Here is a 22498-nt window from a genome sequence, read left to right as displayed (position 1 = left end):
AAAATATTAAGACATCTTTCTAAACTGAACAGACCATTTGTCATCTTTTCAAGACCCAAGCCTGGCTTAGAGTAACATGGAGAGAGATTCAACTTCGGTGTTGTCCAACCCGATGACTCATCCAGAGCACTGCATTTACCAAGTCACATGGACGTCAGGGTGTCCAAGCAATACAGTCAGCTCTTCCTCCTTTGAAACCTCTGAAAAGTAAAACTGAATCACAGGCTAAGCGCTGGGCTGAGACTGCAGCAGACAGACAGACAAATGACTAACAATGATCCGCAAAACATACATTTACTGATGATTAGAAACCAAATGCTGAGCCTCACGCTCTCTGCTTTTAGTCTTAAGCGTACTGTAATGCTGGCGAGAATCTTGCAGTAAAATTAAATCCGTTGCCAATAAGTCTTTCTATAGCTACATTCAGTAGAAGTCCTTGCTAATATCCCAGATTCTAAGATTCATGGCCTCTTACCTGTACAAGCTGTCAAGACATGGCATGACCTTTCTTTTATAAATACGACCTGGACATGCTGTACATTCCTTTCAACCCCCCCACTGAATGAATAAAATAACATGGTAACAATAAAACACAATAAAGTCCTGTGGAAGCAGCAGTATTAAAATCAGTAATAGCAGTATGTCCTTTAAAATATAAAGTCAATGTCTCACAAACTGCTTTGATAGTATGTTCATGTTTATTGTACAAGCATAACATAAAAGCACCAAATTAAGATGTTTACTTATATTTGGCTACATCCATTTTAGAAACAATAAGTCATTTAAAAAATACTCCATTTCTGAAGTTGAAGGCTACACTCATCCCCAACATATTTACAGAAAAAGCAAGTTGAGCAAAGTTTAAATGCGTAATACAAAGGGCAAAGTTTCTGAGAAAATGAATGTCTTTTAGCTACAGCAGCTACTCTTAGTGAATTGAGAAACTTCTAAATAGGACTGCAAGACCTCCAAGGGCATCCTGAGAACACCTATTCCCAACTCATGGCTCAAACAACAACTCACAGGCCAGTATCTTTTCCTGAAATGTTTAACAAAATCCTCTTTTGTAAAGAAATATGATTAAAGCTACACCCAACATTTTTAAAGTGTGGTTGTAGTCCGAGAAGTTAGTGTGTAAAAATCACACCCTCTTATTTGATAGACTTAGTTCCCCTGATTTGATTCAGAGTCAGATCTGCTTGCTTTACTGGCTAAAATAACCTTTTACAACTTTCTAAATTCCTACTAGTACTGTGAAACCAATTCAGTTCTGGAAAGGGAGAACCAGATTCTTTTCTGGCTTGTGCATCTGCAAAAGGATGATTACCTAAATCAATACATACAATTTCTATTTTTGTGATGGAGGAGTCAAAAAGAACCTGACTTATGTTCTGGATGCTAGTCAGAAAATTTTATTTTCATTTATGAAAAGAGCAGATCTGGACTAACAGGAAAGACATGAAGATCTATGCATCACTCTCTAAAAGTCACATTTTAGAGAAAAAACAAACATCCAACATCTTTCCACAGCATTCCTCAAAATATCACTTGAGTGCAAATGAAACTTAGTAATGAAAGTTTGCTAATAGCGAAATCTACTGATTTCCCCAACACAAGACCACCACCAAAGCTAATACATGTACATTCATCCTGTAGACAGCTGAACCCAGAAGAATTTTTTGCTGCCTGGTCTGCCCTGAGTTGCTCCTCAGGATTTTCCTACCAAATTGGGTTATTGCATCCCTTCCTTCCCAAGCAGTGGCACTGCTTGTGGGAACTGCTCCTTAATGCACAAAGTAAAAAGAACCAAGTTATCAAAGTCCTGGTGTTTAATCTATTAAAAGTAATGCAACTCATTTTGATATATGTAGCTTATGAAATACTCACTCACACATCCAGCTGGGGGCAAGCTGGAGGTGGTGGTCCCCTTCACCAGCACAGCTGGATCTGGAAGAGGACATCTGCCCATGATCTAGTTTAGGATTCTTTACACAGTGCAGCATCTGCGTATACCTGTGTCATTCCCAGCCTTTCTCATGGAAGCAGATTTTAAAAAAAAAACAAACAAAAAGATAACCGACCAAAAGAACCACCACAGGAGTGGCAGAGTATTTCAGAGGTGCCAATTTCCCAAGGAGAGCAGTTTCAGAGAACAGAAACACTAAGGAAGTTGCAGTGTGTTTATATATGATCCACTTATTTAAAACAAATTATCAGCAGAAAAAAAAGGCAATATCCCAAGGCAACAGAAAGGAAATCAAGTGTATCAAAGCTATTCCTGAACTCCCATTACCTACCCACTTGGCAACGCTGACTTTTAAAATTATACTACACCATTCATTTTTACTCTCATGATGCAAGGGGAAAAGGAAGAAAAAAAACCTCCTCCATCTTACCCCCCTCTTTTTATTAAAATATCTTAAAAACAGATCTGTATTGTTACCTCAAGGTTACTAATGTTAGTACTGTATATATTTATAGATGAGGTATTCCTTTCTGTCTGAAGCACATGAGGTAATAAGTAGCTGGAATTGTCATGGTGATTTATTAACATATTCTCTAGGAGAAGCCCTGCACCTGCGTCTGTGCAGACAGAACACCCACGAAGGCTGAACTCACCCTTACACAGCCCACAAGATCTTAAAAGGAAATGCTCCAAATTTAGACCTGCTCCAACAGGTGTCTTTTACTGTCTCACTTTGCATGACCATAAATATCAGAGGTGGAGCAAAAACCTCCCCGTCCATTGTAATCGTGCTTTGAAAACAAATACCTTTGCCCCCTCCAAAAGCAAAGGCAGCAGCTATGGAATTCTCATCATTTCCTCACTCCTTCATCCTGCCAAGACTCAAGTCAGAGAGATGTCACCGGCAAAACCAGGCTCCAGAGATGAGCACATAACTTTATTTTTTTTTCCTCTTCAAATGGCCCTAAGCTGGCTCCAAAGCTTCCCCAAACTGTATTTCTTTCATTCTAGTATCTCATCTTGTAGTTATTTGCCAAAGTGAATGACATGCACAGGCTGTTCATGGTTTTTTATAAGCTCTCATTACCCAAACAGGGAACCATTTCCTTGAAAATGCTTTCCCCAGCAGCTTTAGTCTCTCTAGGCACCACCAATAAATTTGTCTCCTGGCCCATCCTGATGCACACCTAGACATGACTGGATGGATGTATCTGATACTGTTTTGCACTTGTTTACTGGAGGGAGGATGCTACCTGTGGGACTTGTCATCAGGGTGATTAAGAGCATGGGGGTGGGGGGAAAGGACAGTTTTAACAGCTGAATGGAAAGCTTTGCCAGATTTGCTCTGGCAAGCAAAGCAGCAAAATCCAGACTCCTTTCTGTGGTGTAATAAGGAGAGGCATTCTCAAAACCAAAAGGGCTATCCACAACTCACAAAACCCCAAAACAAATAAAAACAAATCTGGAAAAGAAAGCCTAACCAGAGAGAGTATAACAAGTTACACCATGAACTTAGAAATCCTATTAAAATGTTTCATTCTTTAACACTTCCATTATTACAAAATGCCTGAGTCAAGATCAAATAAATATTTAATACTGAACAGGTACTCAGGAGATTGTGTGTTTTTCCCCTGTCCCTCCCCAGCAGCTGCTCTTTTATGGCAGGAAAGTGAAGAGCGTGAAATCCAATGATAGGAAGAAGTCAAAGGTCAGGAAAAAGGTTTTTCTTCAAGGATTTAAATTAGCGTTCTACAGCTTTGGATGTTTTGTCAACACAACTTCCCTCCTGTGAGGAGGGGAAGCCAAAGGTCCTTTGAACCATTTCTGTATGGGATCTAGATTTTTACCAGTAACAAGATTCCTGGCTTTAAAAGAAACTTCGTCTTCCCTCTTCCCATTCCTTTCACCACTCCCTCTCTGTCCCTCCTTCCACTCCCATCCTTAAAAAGGGAGAGAAAAAAGAAAATAGAAAAGGATCTGAAGAGCAAAACAAGCAGAGAAGGAGTTCTAGAGTTCATATAACAAGACCACCATAGCCCTTCAAAGGGACCATTAAAAGCAAAACAAACAAAAGCAACACCCTTGAGATGTCTATTGTGTTTTACAGAGGAACGAATGAGTGTACTGGAAATTCTCCCATCTTCCCACAAAGTCTGTTATTTCATCAAAACAAAGTCCAGAGATCAAGAAACGGCCAACATGGTAGCTGAAAGTCAGTCACTTCAAGTGATCCATGAAGAAAAACGAGATTGGGCTTGCTCTTTTTTTTTTCTCCTCTTCTTGCTTTACTATGATGTATTAAAAAAAAAAAAAAAGACTTCAAAGATCGTTTTAAGCATCGCTTTTGTTTCTCACATGAGAAAGTCAGGGTTTGAGCAGGTCTAGACAACACAGTGGTTAAAACATCATTAGCTGCCAACACTTTGTCTTCTTAGAGCTCCCATAGTTGTTGCTACCCTGGAATTGCCTCATTTGAAAATATTTTACAATTTCCATAAACTATTTTGCTTCCCTTAGAGCTGCTCCAAGATGGCAGCTGTAAAATGGAGAGAATGCATGAGCAGGATGCTCAAAAGCATCTTTTTCTTAATTTTTTTTTCTTCTTTTTAATACTTAGCAGGTCTTCCCTCTTTGTGCTTCTAGACTATCCTATCATCTGTGTGCTTCACTTGGACAGTGGTTAACATTACATTTACATTAGTTTTGATAGCTGTGCATATGGAAATGTAAGAAAGATAAGGAGACATACAGATTTTTTTTTTCCCATCTGTGTATCACTAACACTACAAGAAGATATGCTGAAGACAACGTATCTGAACAGGTGTTCCTGAAGGCAAAGTTTTGCCTACAGGATAAAGCCTGATTAATTTAGCTATAGGGTAATAGGAATGGGAATCCTCTGGTTAGATGAACCTGTAAAATCAGAGGTCAACTAAGATCACACATGTTACAGCAATTTCTAAGTCGTTATATCACAGCCACCCGCCAGTGCTAGGAGAAAGCTATAAAGACAAGCCTATCACTAACAGCAGATAAAAAATTCCTCCCTAGCCCAAAATAAATCTATTGCTCTTTGATTGCTCAAAACCACAGAATGCAACAGGGCTGAATTTCCTACATTAGGCAGATCAGCTGCTGTGTACGTACAGAAGGCTTGCCTGCTGCTTGGTCCCTGCCACATCCAAGAAAAACCCAGGAGAGCACCAGCGGGAACATGCTGGGACAGGTTCTTTCCAACACAGGAGTTAACACATGGCTCACTCTTGACCACCTTCCTTCTAAGGTAATCCTTAAACTCAGGCAGAAGAGGAGTCATCTTTCCACAGGCATACAGCACCTCGCTTGCATCTGGTAGTGAGATGTTCAAGGAAAGATTACACCTCGCTGCGGCCCACAGCACACACTAGAGGCATTTTCACAGAAGAGGTTACCTGGGAGCAGCCCCCAGATGTCCGCATCCTTGACTTACAAGGTCCACATGGATGAATTCTTCGGCTCTCAGATGGCTGCCCCACAGGTGTCTAATCTCACAGAGGTGAAAGTCTGACTGTCAGCCTGGGACAGACTACAAAGGCTGGGTCTGAAGGAGCCAGCAGAGCTTTCCACAGAAAGTGTCAGACAACGTGTGTCCGAGAAAACTAAACTCACCGTACAGAAGAGCATAAAGAGCAACAAGCCATCCTTCATTCTTCTACTAACGGACATGAATTGCACTGTGCAGGAAGCTCAGCTAGTCTGGTGTATTTAATAAATTCATCCAAGTCCCCAGTGCAGTTTAATGGTGCATATAACATGGATTCTCTAAAGAATCTTTTGGAGCCTGGAAACACAGCTGAAGTTTTGTGTGTTATATGCACAACAGTGTTGTGAAATCCTGAGAGCCTCTCTCAGATACTTTGTAAATCCATCTGGGACTCAGCCAGTGAGGCTAGCATGTCATTTATGGACAAAAGTCTACCACTTCTGAATTTAATCTGTATCTGCACTATAGCAATATGGCTTCATTTCAAGGAGAGTTACCTTTTCACCAATCCTTTTCTTTCCCTGGAATTTTTCACAAAGGTATCAGACAAGCCTATCAACTTGTTGTAATGATGTAACGAATAATAAAACACTGCTCCTTGAATATTGCAAAAGCTCTTTTCCTCTCTCCTTCTCATCCTACTTTGTTTTTAACCATCACCCCTAATCCACAGTTATTTTCCCCCATCCCAAGTTCACTTTCTATCACAAGGACTCATAAGCTTACTTCTGAAGGATGGATCTTTTAATGACAACTTCTTCATCCAAGTCAGCTTCATTAGCCATGAAGAGCAATCTTTTTCCTGTGTCATCCACTCCAATGAAGTCGCGCTGCTCCACTGAAGTAGAAAATCAAACACAATCATTATATCACCCTGTCTTAATACAGGCTGGAAAGACAAATGGGACACCAACCACCTCCAAAATATGAAATACCACGTGTCAGACTAACCCAGCTAATCAACGAATTTGCAAAAGTTATCCACAATATTTATGAACTTATTTTCAGTCAGGGTAGCTGATATCTATCATGACATTCAAAACACTGGCCCAGCAAGTTTTTTGCATCCTTTTTATGAAGATGCCAACTACAGATCCTGACATGCAACACTCCATCTTGAGCTGTACTTTCCTTCTTTTTTTTTTTTTTTTTTAAATAAAAAACCCCCAACCCTGCTACCTGAATTTACACAACAAACCCAAGGCAAGCAGAGTTTTCTTTAAAATCCAACTGCTTCTTCCTCATTATAAATCACTCTACATTAAAATTTGGTGGCCTGGAGAGGATTATTGTTTCAGTTATGTCTTAACTACTTTGCAACTGTTCTCCTATTTCATATAAATATTGATAGCAATAGAAAACCTAAATCACAAACAAAGACACATAAAAGTATAGAATCTAAGATTTCTACAATTGATGTTTCTGGGTGGGTTAACTTGGTTTAAATATCTACTTATAAAACTGCCAACCAAGAGAATACCTAATAGTCACATATATTATTGTGGCAGTTCCCATCTCTTGCAATCAGTGACTGTGCATCAACAGTGACTTTGATCTACTGAAATGTAAAGCATTTATTTTTTAAAAGCTTTCCACAACATCTAAATACAGTGGTGGCAGCTTATTCTAACTTGTACTTTGTAGTATGTTCCATCACTCTGGTGGCAACCATACACTGATCTTTACAGGAACACAGGCTGTACAAGAATGCCATGGTACAGTTCTAACAAAACCCCTCTTTTCTCCTGCTAAATACTATTATTTTGGGCCAAACTGGCAAATATTCAATCTCCTAAGTTCTAAGCCTTTAACCACATTGGAGTAACAGCATGCTCTGTAAGTAGTTAATTCTCTAAGATCTTTTCTCAGCCAAACTATTTTTAACCCTATTTTCCCCAGTTCAGCCCCATTCCTTATTTTCCTTTTACCTGTTCCTTCAGCGTTACCATAGCAATAACCACTATCAAAATAGAGTCAAATCTACGCAGCTGTTGAAAGTCTCCTACTGGCAGCCTTTCATCCAAGTGATCCAGCGTACCCTCTTCAGAAATCCCCCTATCCCTTTCTCAGATATTAATCATTCAGCAAAGAAGTACAAAAATAGGCCTGAACATGTAACACTATGACAAATTAAGTACAATTAGGATAAAGCTCACTTGCTGTAAAAACTCAGAAAAAAATCTTGAAAGCAGTGCTGATCCTCATGCTAGGGAAACAGAGGAAGTTTGAGAGTAGGGGCTAACCAACCATCACCACTGTCACCTAACTGGGGTCTCCTGACAGCCTAGAAACACAACAGTGACTGATTTTCCTCTGTCAAGGTACTAACACCTCTCAAAGTTCAGGTCATGGCTGCCCACCTCCTGACTGTTCCTACACTAATGTAACATATTATGCTGCCATAGCAAAGCTCTATGCAATAATAGAAAGGGAAAAGAAAACTTGATGAAAACAGGACCAGGTACGTGACTGCCACCAAACCAGTTTCTCTTGCTTGCGTGGATAGGCAAGAAACAGACAGCGAAACCATGTAAGCGCTGGGGTTTTTTTGTAGCAGATACCAGGTCAAGTTTTTCCCTGTATGCTAACAATAAATAGCATTACTTTCATAATTTAAAAAAGATAAAACTTATTACTAAAATCAATTACCCAGAGATACCAGTATGCTGTTTCAAATCACACTGGCATTACTTAGTGTGGAAAAAAATAAATGGAAGAACAAATACATATCTAGTTTACAAAATCCCTGCAAGGGAAGCATGAGAAAAATGTTAAAGCTGCAGTGATGGTAAATAAAAAAATAATTTAAAGTATAAAAATGGAATGCAGGATGTGTCTTCCCTCTGCACGATAGATAAATACAGATTTGACATAGCTATTGCAATTTATTGCAATCACCTTAGAAATTAGATCTCCATCAATTTTGACAGCTTTAGTGACCTAAAGAAATCATGACATCACAAGAGAATGGAAGTTGAGCAATTCAGTGATGAGAAAAAAATAGTTTTCAGTCAGATTTTCTAAAATGTTTTTTAATCAAACATAATTAATTGACACTTGGGAAAAAAAGACACCTTTGTTAAAGATTTAGTATCCCCACCCTTTCAGTTAAAGGGAGAGAATTCACACTATGCAGCCTGCAAGACCACCAAGAGGTCTTCTGGCAAACACAGGGAATACCAGTGATGACATGCCTGCTGCTTTCAGGACAAGAAAAACAAGCAGGAAAGAGTCACCATCCCCATCTTTTCTGCCTTTCTTTATACACAGAAAGGTTCAGACGCTCTTTTCCACCCAATGCCTTGCAGGTCATCTTTAAGCAGATGGCTCCATTCTGGGGGTTTGAATTCCTGATGCTCTCTGTTTATTTGGGTTACTACCAGTCACTAACACTCTGCTATTTTTTTTCTTTAATTGCCATGCCTCAATTAAAAAAGCCAATGAGATTATCATCATCAATATATGATCCCTGAAGTATAAAAGCCAATAAACTTCACCTTTTAACTTGCAGCTGAGTTATATCAAGCATTTCAGGCAATCATCAGTATGAACTTATAGCTGTTTAACACTGCAATTCATGCTAATTTAAAACAAACATTCCTTCTATCAGAGTTCTTGAATGTTTAGCAATGACTTTGTATTGGATTACATAGTATATGACAGATAAAAGCCTTGTTGCTCCTTCTCCAAAAATTAATGAATTAGTAGGAACAGTGAAACAATAAAGAAAGGTGCAAGTATATCTAGTGGCTCGTCAGGATTAAGGATGTATTTCCCAATACTAACACCTGAACAGTACAAGTATATAGAAACATGTACGTGTCATGATTTAGAGAAGGAGGTAATAGTGCCATGTACTACAAAAAGCTGCCTGACACATTCCATGTTAATATCTTGTCTTCAGTTGCTTATAAGCTTCATCAAATTTTAACTGTTTGGAGACAAAATTGCCAATGCCAGGTGCCTGCCTTAAGAGGAACGTTTGGAAAACTTCAGTGAAAACAGTTCAGCTGCTTCTATGGCTAAAGAAATTTTAGAAAAGTGTTTAGCCTCAGCTTAAACAGTTAGGCAGCCCTTCCCTTTATAAGCTCTGGAATTCCAGTTCTTCAGAGAAGCAGCACGACATTCAGTAAGCGCTGCTGATCCATTTATCAGGAGTGTATTTTTTGCCATCTGACTCCACGGAAAAACTGGTTTCACATACTCTTTCATGGCTTCTATTTTTGCTGAAAAAAATTCTGCAAATTTTATTCTTAAGGAAAGGTTGTTTCAATTCTCCAGCTCCTAGAACTGATCAAACAGCAGGTATCGTCAGGTGGTACAAGCAAAGCAGATGAGCCATGAGGCTCCACAGCCATGCTGTGATGACTGCTCCAGGGAAAAGAGCTTGATCTGTTGTGGTTTTGCAACTTTTTTTTTTTTTTTTTTACAAGGAAATAAAACTTATAAGCTCACAAGTGTGAGGGGAAAGAAAAGCATAAAAACAAGAACGCTGCAAGATGGGCTGGAAGGGAGAGAAAGTAGTCCCTGAAAACTGGTGGAAATTGGGACTGTCTGTGAAAAGACACTGGACCTCAGAGACAGGAATCAGAAGAGAAGAAAAAAGATGACTATGGGCAGATAAATGAAACAGGTCAAAATGAGAAGTCAGAAGTAGAACAGGGGATGGGACTGGTGGTGAAAGAAAAGAGTAACATGAGAAAGAGAAGCTGGACTCTTCACAAGGATCCTTGAAGGAAAAGACTAAGCAAAGAGAACAAGAATGGAGGCTGGTGGTAGCAAGGAGTCAGCATGGGAAAAGAGATAGGGATGAGCCAGGACAAAGGTGACAGCAGTGGGGTGCATTCAGTCAAGTAGGAATGAGAGGCAGGAGGGTCCAGTGATCCCTAAAACGTACTGTCCCTCTCCAGAGCCTGGAGAAGAACCCAAAATTCCTCAGTCTCGGCACTCCTCTGCTTTTAGCAAATGACTGAAAAAAGTTTGGTATGGTACATATCTCATTCGATGCAGTTCATAGAAAACAACTTATTAGAGCTATGCATGACAGCTTGAGCAGCTTTGAGTGGGAGAGCTTAGCATCCAGCCCCACAGAAAGACAGTGTGGGTATCAAAACAATTCCACAGGAATTTTAATGTTTTCAAGTTCGGTCTTTTACAGATCTGAGAAATCATACACAAATTTTAACAAGTGATATAGGAAGAATAATGCCACAAAATCAAGCACACAGACATTGAAAACCAAGCAAATTAAGAATGCATGTGCAACCTGCTGTGTTTACATTTACAAAGAGTCTTCAGATGATCTTGTTTATCCTCACAGACCTCCTCACTCAACCCTGTCTGCTTCAGAGCTCACATACTGGCCAGCAATATGATGCTTAACCATAGACCCATTAGTTTATAACTCCTGAATGCTCAACTCTGTGGCTGTGCTAGTGTTCTTGATGATGTTTTATGTTCCATTATCACTTAGATTCCCTTTTCAAAAATGGAGTGGGGGGAAGTTAGAGTTGTTTCAGAGTCTAAGTCCTAAATGCTTTTAGCTCTACTATCCTTACACCTGAAAATCCTTTCATGCAGAGTCTAAGCAGCTTTCTTTTAAAAAACACATTTCTTCCACTTTCAGACACACATAGTCCAACTGCCAACTTGCATTTCACTCCTATCAAACAGTTTGAAGCTACGCTTTCTTATTCGTATTACTGCAACGTGTCCAAGCTTTTAATCACGGACCAGGACTCACTAAGCTGGCAATAATCAAGGCTCAGCAATTTAATAGATACCATTACAAGAAAGTGAGAGGTATGGTATGGGAACAACTGTATGGTATTTAGTACTTTTAGCATATAAGTGGGGATAATAGCCCTGCTCTGCCTTACAGCAGTGTTACATTAAAGATTACAAGGCACTAACTAAGATATTATAGTAGGAGGGACGAGATAAGCATCTAACCAAGTCCTTGAAATCAGTGGGAGTTTTGCCTAGCAAAAGGCTCCTGGATGTGATCTCAGAAGAGTAATTCAGTACCTACTGAGGGGAGAATTTCTAGAAGTATGTTACCCATCTACGCTGGTCCCTACAGTCAATGGTAAAATTCCCAGCTATAATCTGGCTGATGCTTAGCACTCTTGAAAAACCTAACGGTTTTAATGTTCATATGTAACAAAAATTTAGGGTTTGATCCAAAACTCACTGAAGTCACCTGGAGCTTTTCCCTTAATTCTTGTGAGCTTTGGATCAGAGCCTGCAAGATTACATGAGTCTAATACTTAATTCTGAGCTGGAAAAAAACAAGTTACACCCCAACCAGGATATCTGTATGGTTTTTATTTCTTTTGCTCTGAGATTGGTAACTAAACATATACATACATGCCAGTGGTTTCTCTATCATTTATTAACAAATATATGTATTCTTATCTACATACCTGGCTTTTTTTTCCCTTTCTGTCCTGGTACTGCTTCTGTGGGTTCATGAGTTTTCTTCATCAACATGGAGAGAGTAGCATCATGTGTCCGAAAGAGATCCACAACTTTATATAAATCAACATCTGTGATCAGATCACAGCTCAACACCAAGACATCAGTCTGTCAAAGAAGAAAGAAAAACAACAAACCCTTCAGAGATACAAATGACCACATATGGATTAGCATTTGAGGACTCAACAACAAATACACTCATAACATTCCCCCCCCCCCTTTTTTTTTTTTTTTAAATTTAAAAACCACAAGGTCTGCCATACTCTGCCAAAAATAGTTACTGGTTGTTATCAGTTCACTTTTCTCAAGTCCTGCTGTTACTGAATTAGTTATTTGGTTAAGGGTTATCCAGCTCTGGACCATAAAGAATATGCAACCATCACGATGCATGCCATCATCTGCTCCTATGGGAAGGAACCAGGACACAGAAGCCATGACTTTCAAGACTGCCATGAAATTCTGCAGTATTTACAACAGCTACTTTTAGTTATATAATGATGTAGAAAAGAAATCTTTCTGAAGAAATCTTTTTAGCTGACTTTGCATCTGGCTACAAACCACTGGAAAAAATATTTAAACTATGTTATTTTATCGGGGGAAAAAACCCAAAGACTATCTAGGATGTGATTTACTCAGTAATTGCACTGCCATGGTGGGTTCAGTTTAGAAATACATTTCCTAAAACCAGCAATACTCCATATAAAAAAAAAAAAAAAGAGGAAGTTAGGTCCTATTGAATAACAGGCTTGTATTTAATTTTGATCTCAAAGGATTCCAAAGTGCCTTACAAAGTATTTAAAAGAATTGCTGCATATATCACAGAAACATTGTCACGTATTGAGTGAGACGTAGCAGCTTCATTAACCACGCAGACTATCAATATACTCTGGCTAAAAACTCTTACTCAGAAACAATTTTCTGTATTTCACGTGGGTTGTGGAATATACTGCCAAAAATCTACTAGTTCAGCAATTATCTTCATTTAAACTAATCCTAACATAATATTTGTGCAGCATGGCCTAAAGAAAAGCAGCAAGTTTCCACTTTATTTTTTGTTAATGATCAACCTTCTAAACATGTCTCAAGAAGATAGTGTTTCCTTCTTGACATTTACCTTTTTCACTTTCTCTGCTACCATTTGCTAAGGTAAGCCTCCCTGCAGAGCATGACATGGCTTCCTACTTTTGCCTTTTTAAAAGACATCACTTCATAAGAAGGGCACCAGAAAATACCTGGTAAAACCTGAGTTGCTTAGCTCATGGAGGATCGGTAATTCTACTTTTACTTTTGAAAACTACCTTGGTTCAAAGCAAACTAGTTCAGCATTGACCTTTTATTACAGAAAGGTTTATTATAGAAAGGTTTGTTTTATAGACTTTATCTAATACTAGGAGATTCCACATTGAGGTGAGTAACTGAGGTCTGGTATTTACATTATTTGACAGGTTCTCCTACAAACGCTAGGCGGTTTCATGTGTTTACCAATAAGTCATTGGAATTCATCATGTCACAAACTGTTAGAGTTGCTGATTTGGCATGCTATGCAAAAGGTCAAGCTCTTCAATTTTCATTTGATTTCTCCCCACTTTACTGAGAAACACCCAGCTGCTTTACAGGAAGGAACAATGTGCGGGTTGAGAATTTTACACTTTCAAAATCTGACCTGCATCTCCCCTTTTAACATATTTTCAAAATGTGTATTTTATACTACAGTTTGGCCCAGAAGTGCTTTAACTATCACTTCTCTAAAACAAACAACATGCACACATTGGAAAAAAACCCAAAAAACATCCCAACCCAAACCACTAAAGCAAGCTGCCTAGCACTCTGGAGCAGCCCTGCTCCAACATTCTGGTATGTACAAAGAAAGAAAGAAAAAAATTCAACTTGGTATGGAAGTAAATCTCCCACTTCATAACTGTAAATAGTGAAGAAACACATATTAAATACCCTTGAAAATCCTGCAAAATTTTCAGATATTCTGTTTTTACAAGAGCATAAATGAGTTACAGTATTTGCACAAAAGGCCAAAAGGTACCCAAGACCCATATAAATAGACCTGAACTTTTCAAACTCAGTTTGTAGAGGGAAGAGATCTCCGGCTTCAAATCTAAATGCATTCACTCCAGTGGTGAAAATATGAAATAATAATAAAAAGAGAGACAGACCGACCAATGGACTTATCCTAAAGAACAAGTATCTGGACTTGTAAAACAAACATTGTAATTATTTCACATTTTATTAAATGCTTTAATCTGTGAATATAGCAAAAACCCAACAAGCATTTCATAGTTGTGAACAGGCTCCTGGGTTTTTTCTCCCCACTACAGGACAAGCTTTTTGCAAAAACTGAATGCAAGACCCCTGAGGAGCATACGGGAACAGAACCACCAAATGTCTGGTTGCCATCTGTTCTACCCATTTACTCTCCGAATATGTAAATAAACGTCAGTGAGCGCAGGGACCAGTGAAACACACAGTTGCTCTGTAAAGCCCACATTTCTGCCTCTCCTCCTGATGAGCAGAGCAGTGGCCTCAGAAGCACGCTGAGAATACACCATGAAAGGCTCTTTTGGGACTTGACAGCCTCCCCTTTGAAACACCACCCCCCTCATAAATAAAGCCCTCACTGTCTAATGGATGCACTTTTTTTTCCAGTGTACAACTCCTGAACGAATAAACTAATGGCTGAATGAAAAAATAAACTATTCTAGAACCCCAGCAGAAGTGTGTGTTTTTCTTTACGTTTTTAGGGTGGGTGTAGAAGAAAGAAAATAAATGGTAAAGCTTGTGGGTTTGTTACATATATACATGCCAAATAAATACAGTGCACCTTTCCCAATGAGCCACTGATACAAAGAAGAGAAGTACTTACTACATGCACTCATGTGCTAACAAGGGATATGCGAACATACTTGACTTCATGAATTATGCAAACACCTAAATACACACACACATACATTTCTTAATGAAATACATGTAACAATGATTACATCAACCCCAAACTATTATACAAACAGATGATAAGAATCAACATGAACTGATTAAAAAATCCCAGCAAGCACACACCCCAAGCAGAACCACTGCAAAGGAAGAAAAATACATACAGAAGTGCACTCTTAACACTCATTACAACCACGGGAAGGACAAGGCAAGGGTCTCAGCTCTAGGAGGACCATCTAATGGATGGGGCACGAAACAAATGCTTGGAATTTATGGCATTTTCCTGCTCTGCCAATCTTGGTAAGTACCATTTTGTTTACTATTTTTCTGACACAGAGGAGCCCTCATCATAGACCAGAACTCTAGCACAGAAGCTGCTGTATAGACCAGGTGAAAATACCATCAAGCATAATAAAGAACAGCAAATGACTTTGGGTTGGGGAACACAAGAAAACACTGTAGTGCTACTCAGGTATAAGGACAGCAGCCCTAGCTTGCTGGTAGCACAGCTCACGTTTTGTGAGCATCACAAGAGCCACAGAAGAGACAAGGAGAATATGATACTCCTTGGAAGAGTCACTTGGGCCTCAGTAATCCCATTTAACCTCAGATTTGCAATTTACACACTCAAGTTCAGAATTTAGACTCAGCTGCTGATCAGTGGAGAAAAACAAGGTCCTGCAGAGATCATCCCACCTATGATCTGAGTTTCAAGATGTTTCTCTGTCCCTACCGACCATGGATGGAGCCCTGGGCTTCCAGCCTAGCCATCAATGAACACAGAGCGTTCAGTAAAGTCAAGTACAGAAACACACCACTTAAGGCCTCCAGTTCTCCACTCTCCCTTTCTAACACTGGCTAACAGCAAGCACTTCACCATCAAACATTTCCAAACTGTGAAACACTCAGATACCATGAGATAACTTACATACTCAATATGGATAAATACAAACACTAACATAAAACATCAGGAGATTTATACAAAATAGAGAGGGAGAAAAAAAAAACCACAACAGCAAAGAAAAAAAAGCTCAAGCCCAACATGTCAACAATTATATTAAACCCAGCACAGTATGGAAAATCTACACAAAAACAAGACCAAAAAGCAGAATGTTTCAAGAACTCAGTTGAAGACAACTGATTTAAAAATAGAAAACATGTTTTCAATGGAACTAATTCATACCACAGATCAAAAGATGGATGCAATTATATGGTGTAATATACCAGCATAAATAAAAAGCCTTGGTCTTTCTCACACCCTGCATACAACAGCAATGCTAAAAACTTTTATATTCAACAATAATTGCTGGTCCCTTCTGTTCAAAAAGGAGATATCAAGGTTATCACAGATAGCTGGCAGCAATGATGAATTTTTAGTGGTATTCACTGTGCTTTTTCTATCAAGTACAGACAAGGGCAGGACCTCATACCCTAAACTGCTGATGGCCTTAAAAACTGCAGACTAGAAAATGAGAAAACATGTGTTCCAAGGAAATCTCTAATTTGAACAAAATCAGCCTCAAGAGAGAGAGGAAAACAAATGTCAGATTGCATTATAAACAGAAAAGAAGCAAAATATCCACGAGCAGTAAAACCAGCTCCTTGACAAAACACTGACATTAAATGCTAAAAGTTTCCAATTGCACAGTATTACAGCTGAGATGCTGACAGGAAAAGAAAAAAAATCAAGAGATTAGATAACTTAGGCTGAACATAGGAACAGAGTCTAACACATGCACAAACAGAGAACTTTGCATCACTTCCTGCGGTGTCACCATACAACAGGGGAGAGAAGAACAAGTTATAATTACCGCTGGAATTAAGACTCAGTTTTATACACAATAGCCTGGAACTTCACCCACATGTTGCATTAACAGTGAGGTTTGTGCATAATGCTTTTATTATTCTAAAGAGTGGAAGGGAAAGAACAGTTTGGCTGTGGGCAAGCATTTTGATTGCTTGTTAGCATGCTCCAGGCAAAGCCAGAGATACCTCCTAGCAATTGCATTACTCACCACTCTTCAGATCAGAAGCTTACATCCAAGGCTTTAGAGAATCCCTTTTTATCTCAGTCACCATTAAGAGTCCTCCAATTTCCACACCTGTGACCTCTTTGAAGCTTTATGGCTGTTGCTGTAACTGGAGCAGGGAACCTCATTTATTTTTTGATGTCTGTAAGATCTTGTTGGCTACCAACTGAAATGGCTGCCTTTGGCTGGGAATTCCCACTCTGCTTTTGTAATGTCCTTAATAGCAAGATTCAGAAGAAAATCATGATTTAGTACTTTGGTAGCAGACATGAAGCATTTACCTACTGTGCACTCACCCTGCAGCAGCAAGGTTGCTGTAGACCAGCACCTTCATAACTCTTGTGAGGATAGAGGGCAGTGGAGGCACAGGATGTCCCTCAATCTGAAATCCAACAGCAACCTCGCCTCATTAAAAGATGGAAGAAACTTTTTTTTTTGAAAGACAGTGTGTAACATGAAAGAAGGTTTGTTGGGGTTTTTTGGGTTTTTGTTTTGCTGTTTTTTTTTTTTTTTTTTTTTTTTTAAGAATACAGAAAAGTCTAATGCAGGAGCCAAGGGAGTCTCTTCTAATTTCTTGGATGGCCCTGAATTCATCAGGTGAGGATATCTTAAGGCAATGTGAATGCCTTCACATACGTAACCTGTCAGCATCACTGTTTATCTGCTCAAAGAAAGATGCCAGAAGCTGGGGAGGAGACTTAACCCCGGACCCATCATATGGCTCATCCTAAGCGTTGTATCAGATGGGATCATACAATGAAAACACCATTTTAGGTTATCTTTGTATCTCAAGAGCTACCATCCAAAATCAATATTTTTGAATTTACATACATATAAGCTAGGAACAGGAAAGATATTCAAGCCTGGGAGGCATCCTGTCTCCTCCCAGGAGGAAGTCTCATTACCTATTGCCTAAACTGACACAAGGGGTGGAAAAGGGTAATTTACAGTTATCAGCAACCAAAAGCAGTTGAGAGATGAACACAAGTTCATAAGCTTATTAATATCAATGTCCTGCTTTGAAAACATTATTATGACACTTACTGAACTGTAAAACTTCTGGTCTGGAACATAAGCTTTGCAACCCACCTTTTCCTCCAGCTTTGACCAATGCAGTTTTGTCCTACTTACACAGTACTCCAAAAAATCATTTTTCCAGCTTCTTCCTCCAACCACATCGCCCTTCTTCACTAGTTCCATTTTCCGTCACATTAAGCACAAGTTGTTTACCCTCCTTTTAATAGCCTATCCTTTCCACTCATCATGCACTTACCAAATCTACTTCTGCATTACATCAATAAAGGATGCCCTTTACCTATTTGTATCTTCTAAAGGACATGGGTTGAGGCTCTGCTCTCTCTTTTTTTTTTTTTTTTTTTTTTTTTTTTTTTAATAAAAGAAACCTGCTACCCTTATACTTACAGAAAACTGACAATTATCAGGCTATCAGTATTCTGGAGCACCAGTCTGATACACTGACACATATTATCCTGTCTTGTTAGGCTCTCTCATTTGTCTAAGGTCAGGAGTCATCCCCTGACTTTATGTCCAGATCCTAAGCATGCCACAGAAGAGACTATTTTTCTCCCCCATCTAAAGGCATCCAGAAGGTGTGCACTGTCACTCACGAGAACCATGCGCGCTAGAGCTCAGGGGAGCGCCCCATAACCCAGGCCCTGAATTCACCAGTTCACGGAGGGTGAACCTGGCAGGCTGAATGCACTGCACATACAGATTCCTTCTTCATAGGCAGGAGAAATCCAGAAACGAATGGCGCTTTCCTTGTCACTCCTATTCCTGGAAGGCAGGTTTCCAGGACTACCTGGACAGCAGCACTACCAGACCTGCTGCGCAGCTGATCTTGGACTCTGCCTCACATGAACAGAAAGGAGAACGCCGCAGTCGGGCTCCAATCTCAACAGCAGTGGTGCAGCAGGCTTGCTGCCAAAGCCCAGAGCTCAAGTCCAGGCTTAACACCTAATGTAAGCAGAGCCGTAGGCAGTCAGGTGCTGTAGTCATACAAATAATAATAATAAAAAGTAGTCCTAATGGAGCTCAACCGGCTCAACTTATTGAAGAGAAAGAAGGCCTTTGCCCACAGCCCGCAATTACCAAAACAGCAGAAGATCTCTCAGCAGCACAACAAAAAGCAGGTATGACTGGATTCAGTGGATAGAAATCTGTGTTCAACGTAAAAATAAAAGGCAAAGTGTTTTAAGAGGGAGAATAAATATCATCTGGAATAAAATAGCAAAGGATACAATAGACTCTTCATCTACTAGAACATATGAATAAAGACTTGCTATCTTTCAAAAACACATTCACTAAGTCATACATAAGTTTTGGGGCTAACAGTCCTAATTACTGTGTGCAAATTCCCTTACAGCTTAGAGGATCATAATGGTTCCTTGTGGTCTCAAACAAAACTATAAATGAAAACCAAGACATATACAGCATGCATCCTCAGGAATCATTTTGCCATCCTGCAGCGAGTATCAGCATGATCTTCAATTAAAACAAAAAACCAAAAAACCCAACCCCAACACCAACAAAAACCAAACCCCCAAAAAACCTAAATAGGTGTGAAACTCCTTCCAAGATTAACCCAAGTCATTATACAAAACCCAGTTTCAACTCTGCTCCAACAGAAAACCCAAATACTAATCTGTTCTGCAAAGCACAGGCTCAACAGAACCAGCCACCGTGAAGCACAACTCAATGGCATTGCCACTTCATACGAGCCTGCACTGAACTGAGTCTACACACCATGAAACCTGGTTAGATTTGTTCAAGTTTGTTTGGGTTTTTTTTCCCCGTACAAACAACTCACACTATGTTACATAAAAGTACTATTTTGAAAGAGATTCCTACACTATCCTCCATGCAATACTATTTTCTGCTCTAGTACCTCTCAATTTTTTCTAGTGATATTTGGTCTGCAGCAACTGGTGGTGTAAGAAACACGTTATGAAAACTTCAAGACCTCCACTGCTTTTTCCAGCACCATTAGTCTACATCCAGAATTGTCACCATCTTCTCAAAGGAGCTAACAGAATTTATACTACAGAAGAATGCCTAAATTTGCTTCAAGAAAATCTGAATACACCATTTTTTCCCCCCTTTTCAGCACAAAACTGACAAAAAAGAAAAGCTTTATAACTAGGTGGGTTTCCCAGTTAACATAACATGACAAAAATACAAAATTAAATTCCAGGCATCCTGCAAGTCCAATGATCTTCACCATGGCTTTTACCAAATTTAACACTGACAGAAAACCAGTGCTGAGCAAAGTATAGCCTGTGCTGTTCACAGCACTGCCTTCCTATTATCAATGTTACACTACCATACCAGGCTGCAAAAACAGACACAGGAAAAAACCCTCTCCGGCACAGTAACTCCATGGGTTGATATTTGGCATCTACTCCCTCGCACATTCCCCAATAACTGGAACTACGTACTTAGGTTAATGCATGCAATTGTGTTTGATCTAAACAATTGCATTTTCTCTTCCAAGGGACGAATACTTACTGAGGAGTATCACCTGCAACAGGGTAACTGTGACAGCTCTACAGCCCACAATTGCCATAAAAAGCCCCAAACTCCTATGAAGGAAGGGCTGTTAAGATCCAAATATGGGGAAAATACACAAGTAGAAATCATGCAGGCTAGAAACAAAGTAAAAAGGCTGGGGACAGCAAGGAAGGAACGTTACTCCAAAAGAATGTATGAATAGCCTGTGAATGCTACCTGAAACCAGCGAGGCCTTGAGTCTTACGGGGAAAGGCAAAGGACATTGGAAATGACAAGCAAAAAATTATTAAAACATCAGACCAGATGGTGACTCAATATTCAAAACAAGGACATCATTGAGGAACACCAAATGGAGTCCTACACAACTCCTCCTGTTCTGTTGTGTGCAGGGTGGCACGGACATCAATGATGCCTTCACACCACCCTTCATGTCCTCACCCAGGCACGGGTGACAGTTATATCTTCAAGGCTCATATGTGGCACAAGGCTCTGCCCTCTCCACTGACAGCACCAAGGAAAACTGGCAGATGGAGGACATTGACTAACTTTACACCCCCCCACACTCTCTTAAAATCTTACTCTCTCTGGAAATAAAGATGCACAAATTCATTTCACACAGACTTTTCATTTCTTTGAACATTCATCACATAATGACTTTTGAAAACCATAAACTTGAGTTTGACTTATTAATGTAAAAGGCTTCCTATGCCTGATAAAATGAGGTGATAATAAAGGATGTTTAACTCTTCTTTGCCTTCATGTGTCCATGAAAGTGTTGTAAAAGACAGAAAGTATAAAATGTTTTTTGAGACTACCTTTACTGAAGTTGTAATTTTCCCTCAATGCATAGCTCAGTAAGTTATTTACACAAGAGTGTATATATTTTAAACAGGGAAAATGAAGGATTATTTACAAAAATGAATACTAACCTCTATTTACTCCCAAAAAGAAAAAACTAGTAGACCTCCTTAGAACAGGAAAAGATTTTTACCAGGATGCTTTTAAACAGATTTTATCAGCTATATACACGTGCAAAGAGCTCACTATGTCTGCAACTGGGAAAGGTTGAATTTGTGTAATTCATTCAGAAACCACATAGAGTCTAAATGAAAACTTATACTAAAACACAGGAGAAATGCTGACAATTAACTTCTACATGGAAACAAGAGGTATTGGTTAACATAATGAACACAGGCCTCAAGTTGCCAGGAGCATAAAAAGGATAAAGACATGCAGTAGGAGATGCAACAATTAAAAGTGACAGGCACCTCAGATCCATCAATGACTTCTTGCAAAACACCTAAGGTTTTGCCTGCATGTATAATGGAAGGCATCCTCTTTAGCCAACAACGCACAGAATAGCAAATGCCCTAATAATCATTCTTGTTCCCTACCTTCAGAGCTAATTGCCTCATTCAAACCTCTGGTGTTTTAGCCCTGATCCATAGTAAACCCTGGCAGCAAAATAATTAATTTAATTAGCTACATTCTTCTAAAGCTGAGTAATTTAAAAAAAAAAAAACAAAAACAAACCAAAAAAACCCCCACAACCCCAAAACCCCCAACAACCAACAACTGTTGAATTCTCTAACTCTCACCCTGCCAGAAAAAATAAAGATCAGACCAAAGTCCTGAACACATTCATCAAGCACACAGTCAGGTAGCGCTGTATCATTCCCCTCAACAACATCACAAGCCCGAGCACCTGCCAGTATAGCTGCTTTCTACTAAGACAATCAGCTGTGCTTTGGAAACGGGACTTGGGCATGTGATCTGTAATAAATTTTGCCTAGTGCCTCAGTGGTGGCAGCTTTCAATCAGAGGTAGAGAAGGAAAAAGATGCTACCTACCCTGTGAGCTGCCATCTGATACATCTGCTTTGCCCATGCAGCGCTAACAACATTGTGAAAGGTAGAATCGGCAAAATCAGCAAGACAGCAACTTTTATTTGCATTTTAGACACTAAAGTCAATAGTATTTTCTATCAGATCTGCTGGAAAAAAAAAGATTAAATCCTTTTTACTATTC

The 22498-nt window shown here is 39.3% G+C and overlaps 1 protein-coding gene across 1 annotated transcript in view; it reads right to left on the bottom strand.

The window, feature by feature from the left end:
• EIF2B3 (eukaryotic translation initiation factor 2B subunit gamma) overlaps nt 1–22498 on the bottom strand; it is a 99923-nt gene that overhangs the window by 67320 nt on the left and 10105 nt on the right. Inside the window, exons 4-5 of the mRNA XM_075759567.1 lie at nt 11915–12074; nt 6216–6327 (exon numbers count right to left, since the gene is read on the bottom strand). Coding sequence (XP_075615682.1) covers nt 6216–6327; nt 11915–12074 — 272 coding nt within the window. The remainder of the gene's footprint in view (nt 1–6215; nt 6328–11914; nt 12075–22498) is intronic.

The sequence above is a fragment of the Balearica regulorum genome, chromosome 8, assembly GCF_011004875.1.
Source record: "Balearica regulorum gibbericeps isolate bBalReg1 chromosome 8, bBalReg1.pri, whole genome shotgun sequence".
Classification (NCBI taxonomy): domain Eukaryota; kingdom Metazoa; phylum Chordata; class Aves; order Gruiformes; family Gruidae; genus Balearica; species Balearica regulorum.
This window is presented reverse-complemented; position numbering and strand designations above follow the sequence as displayed.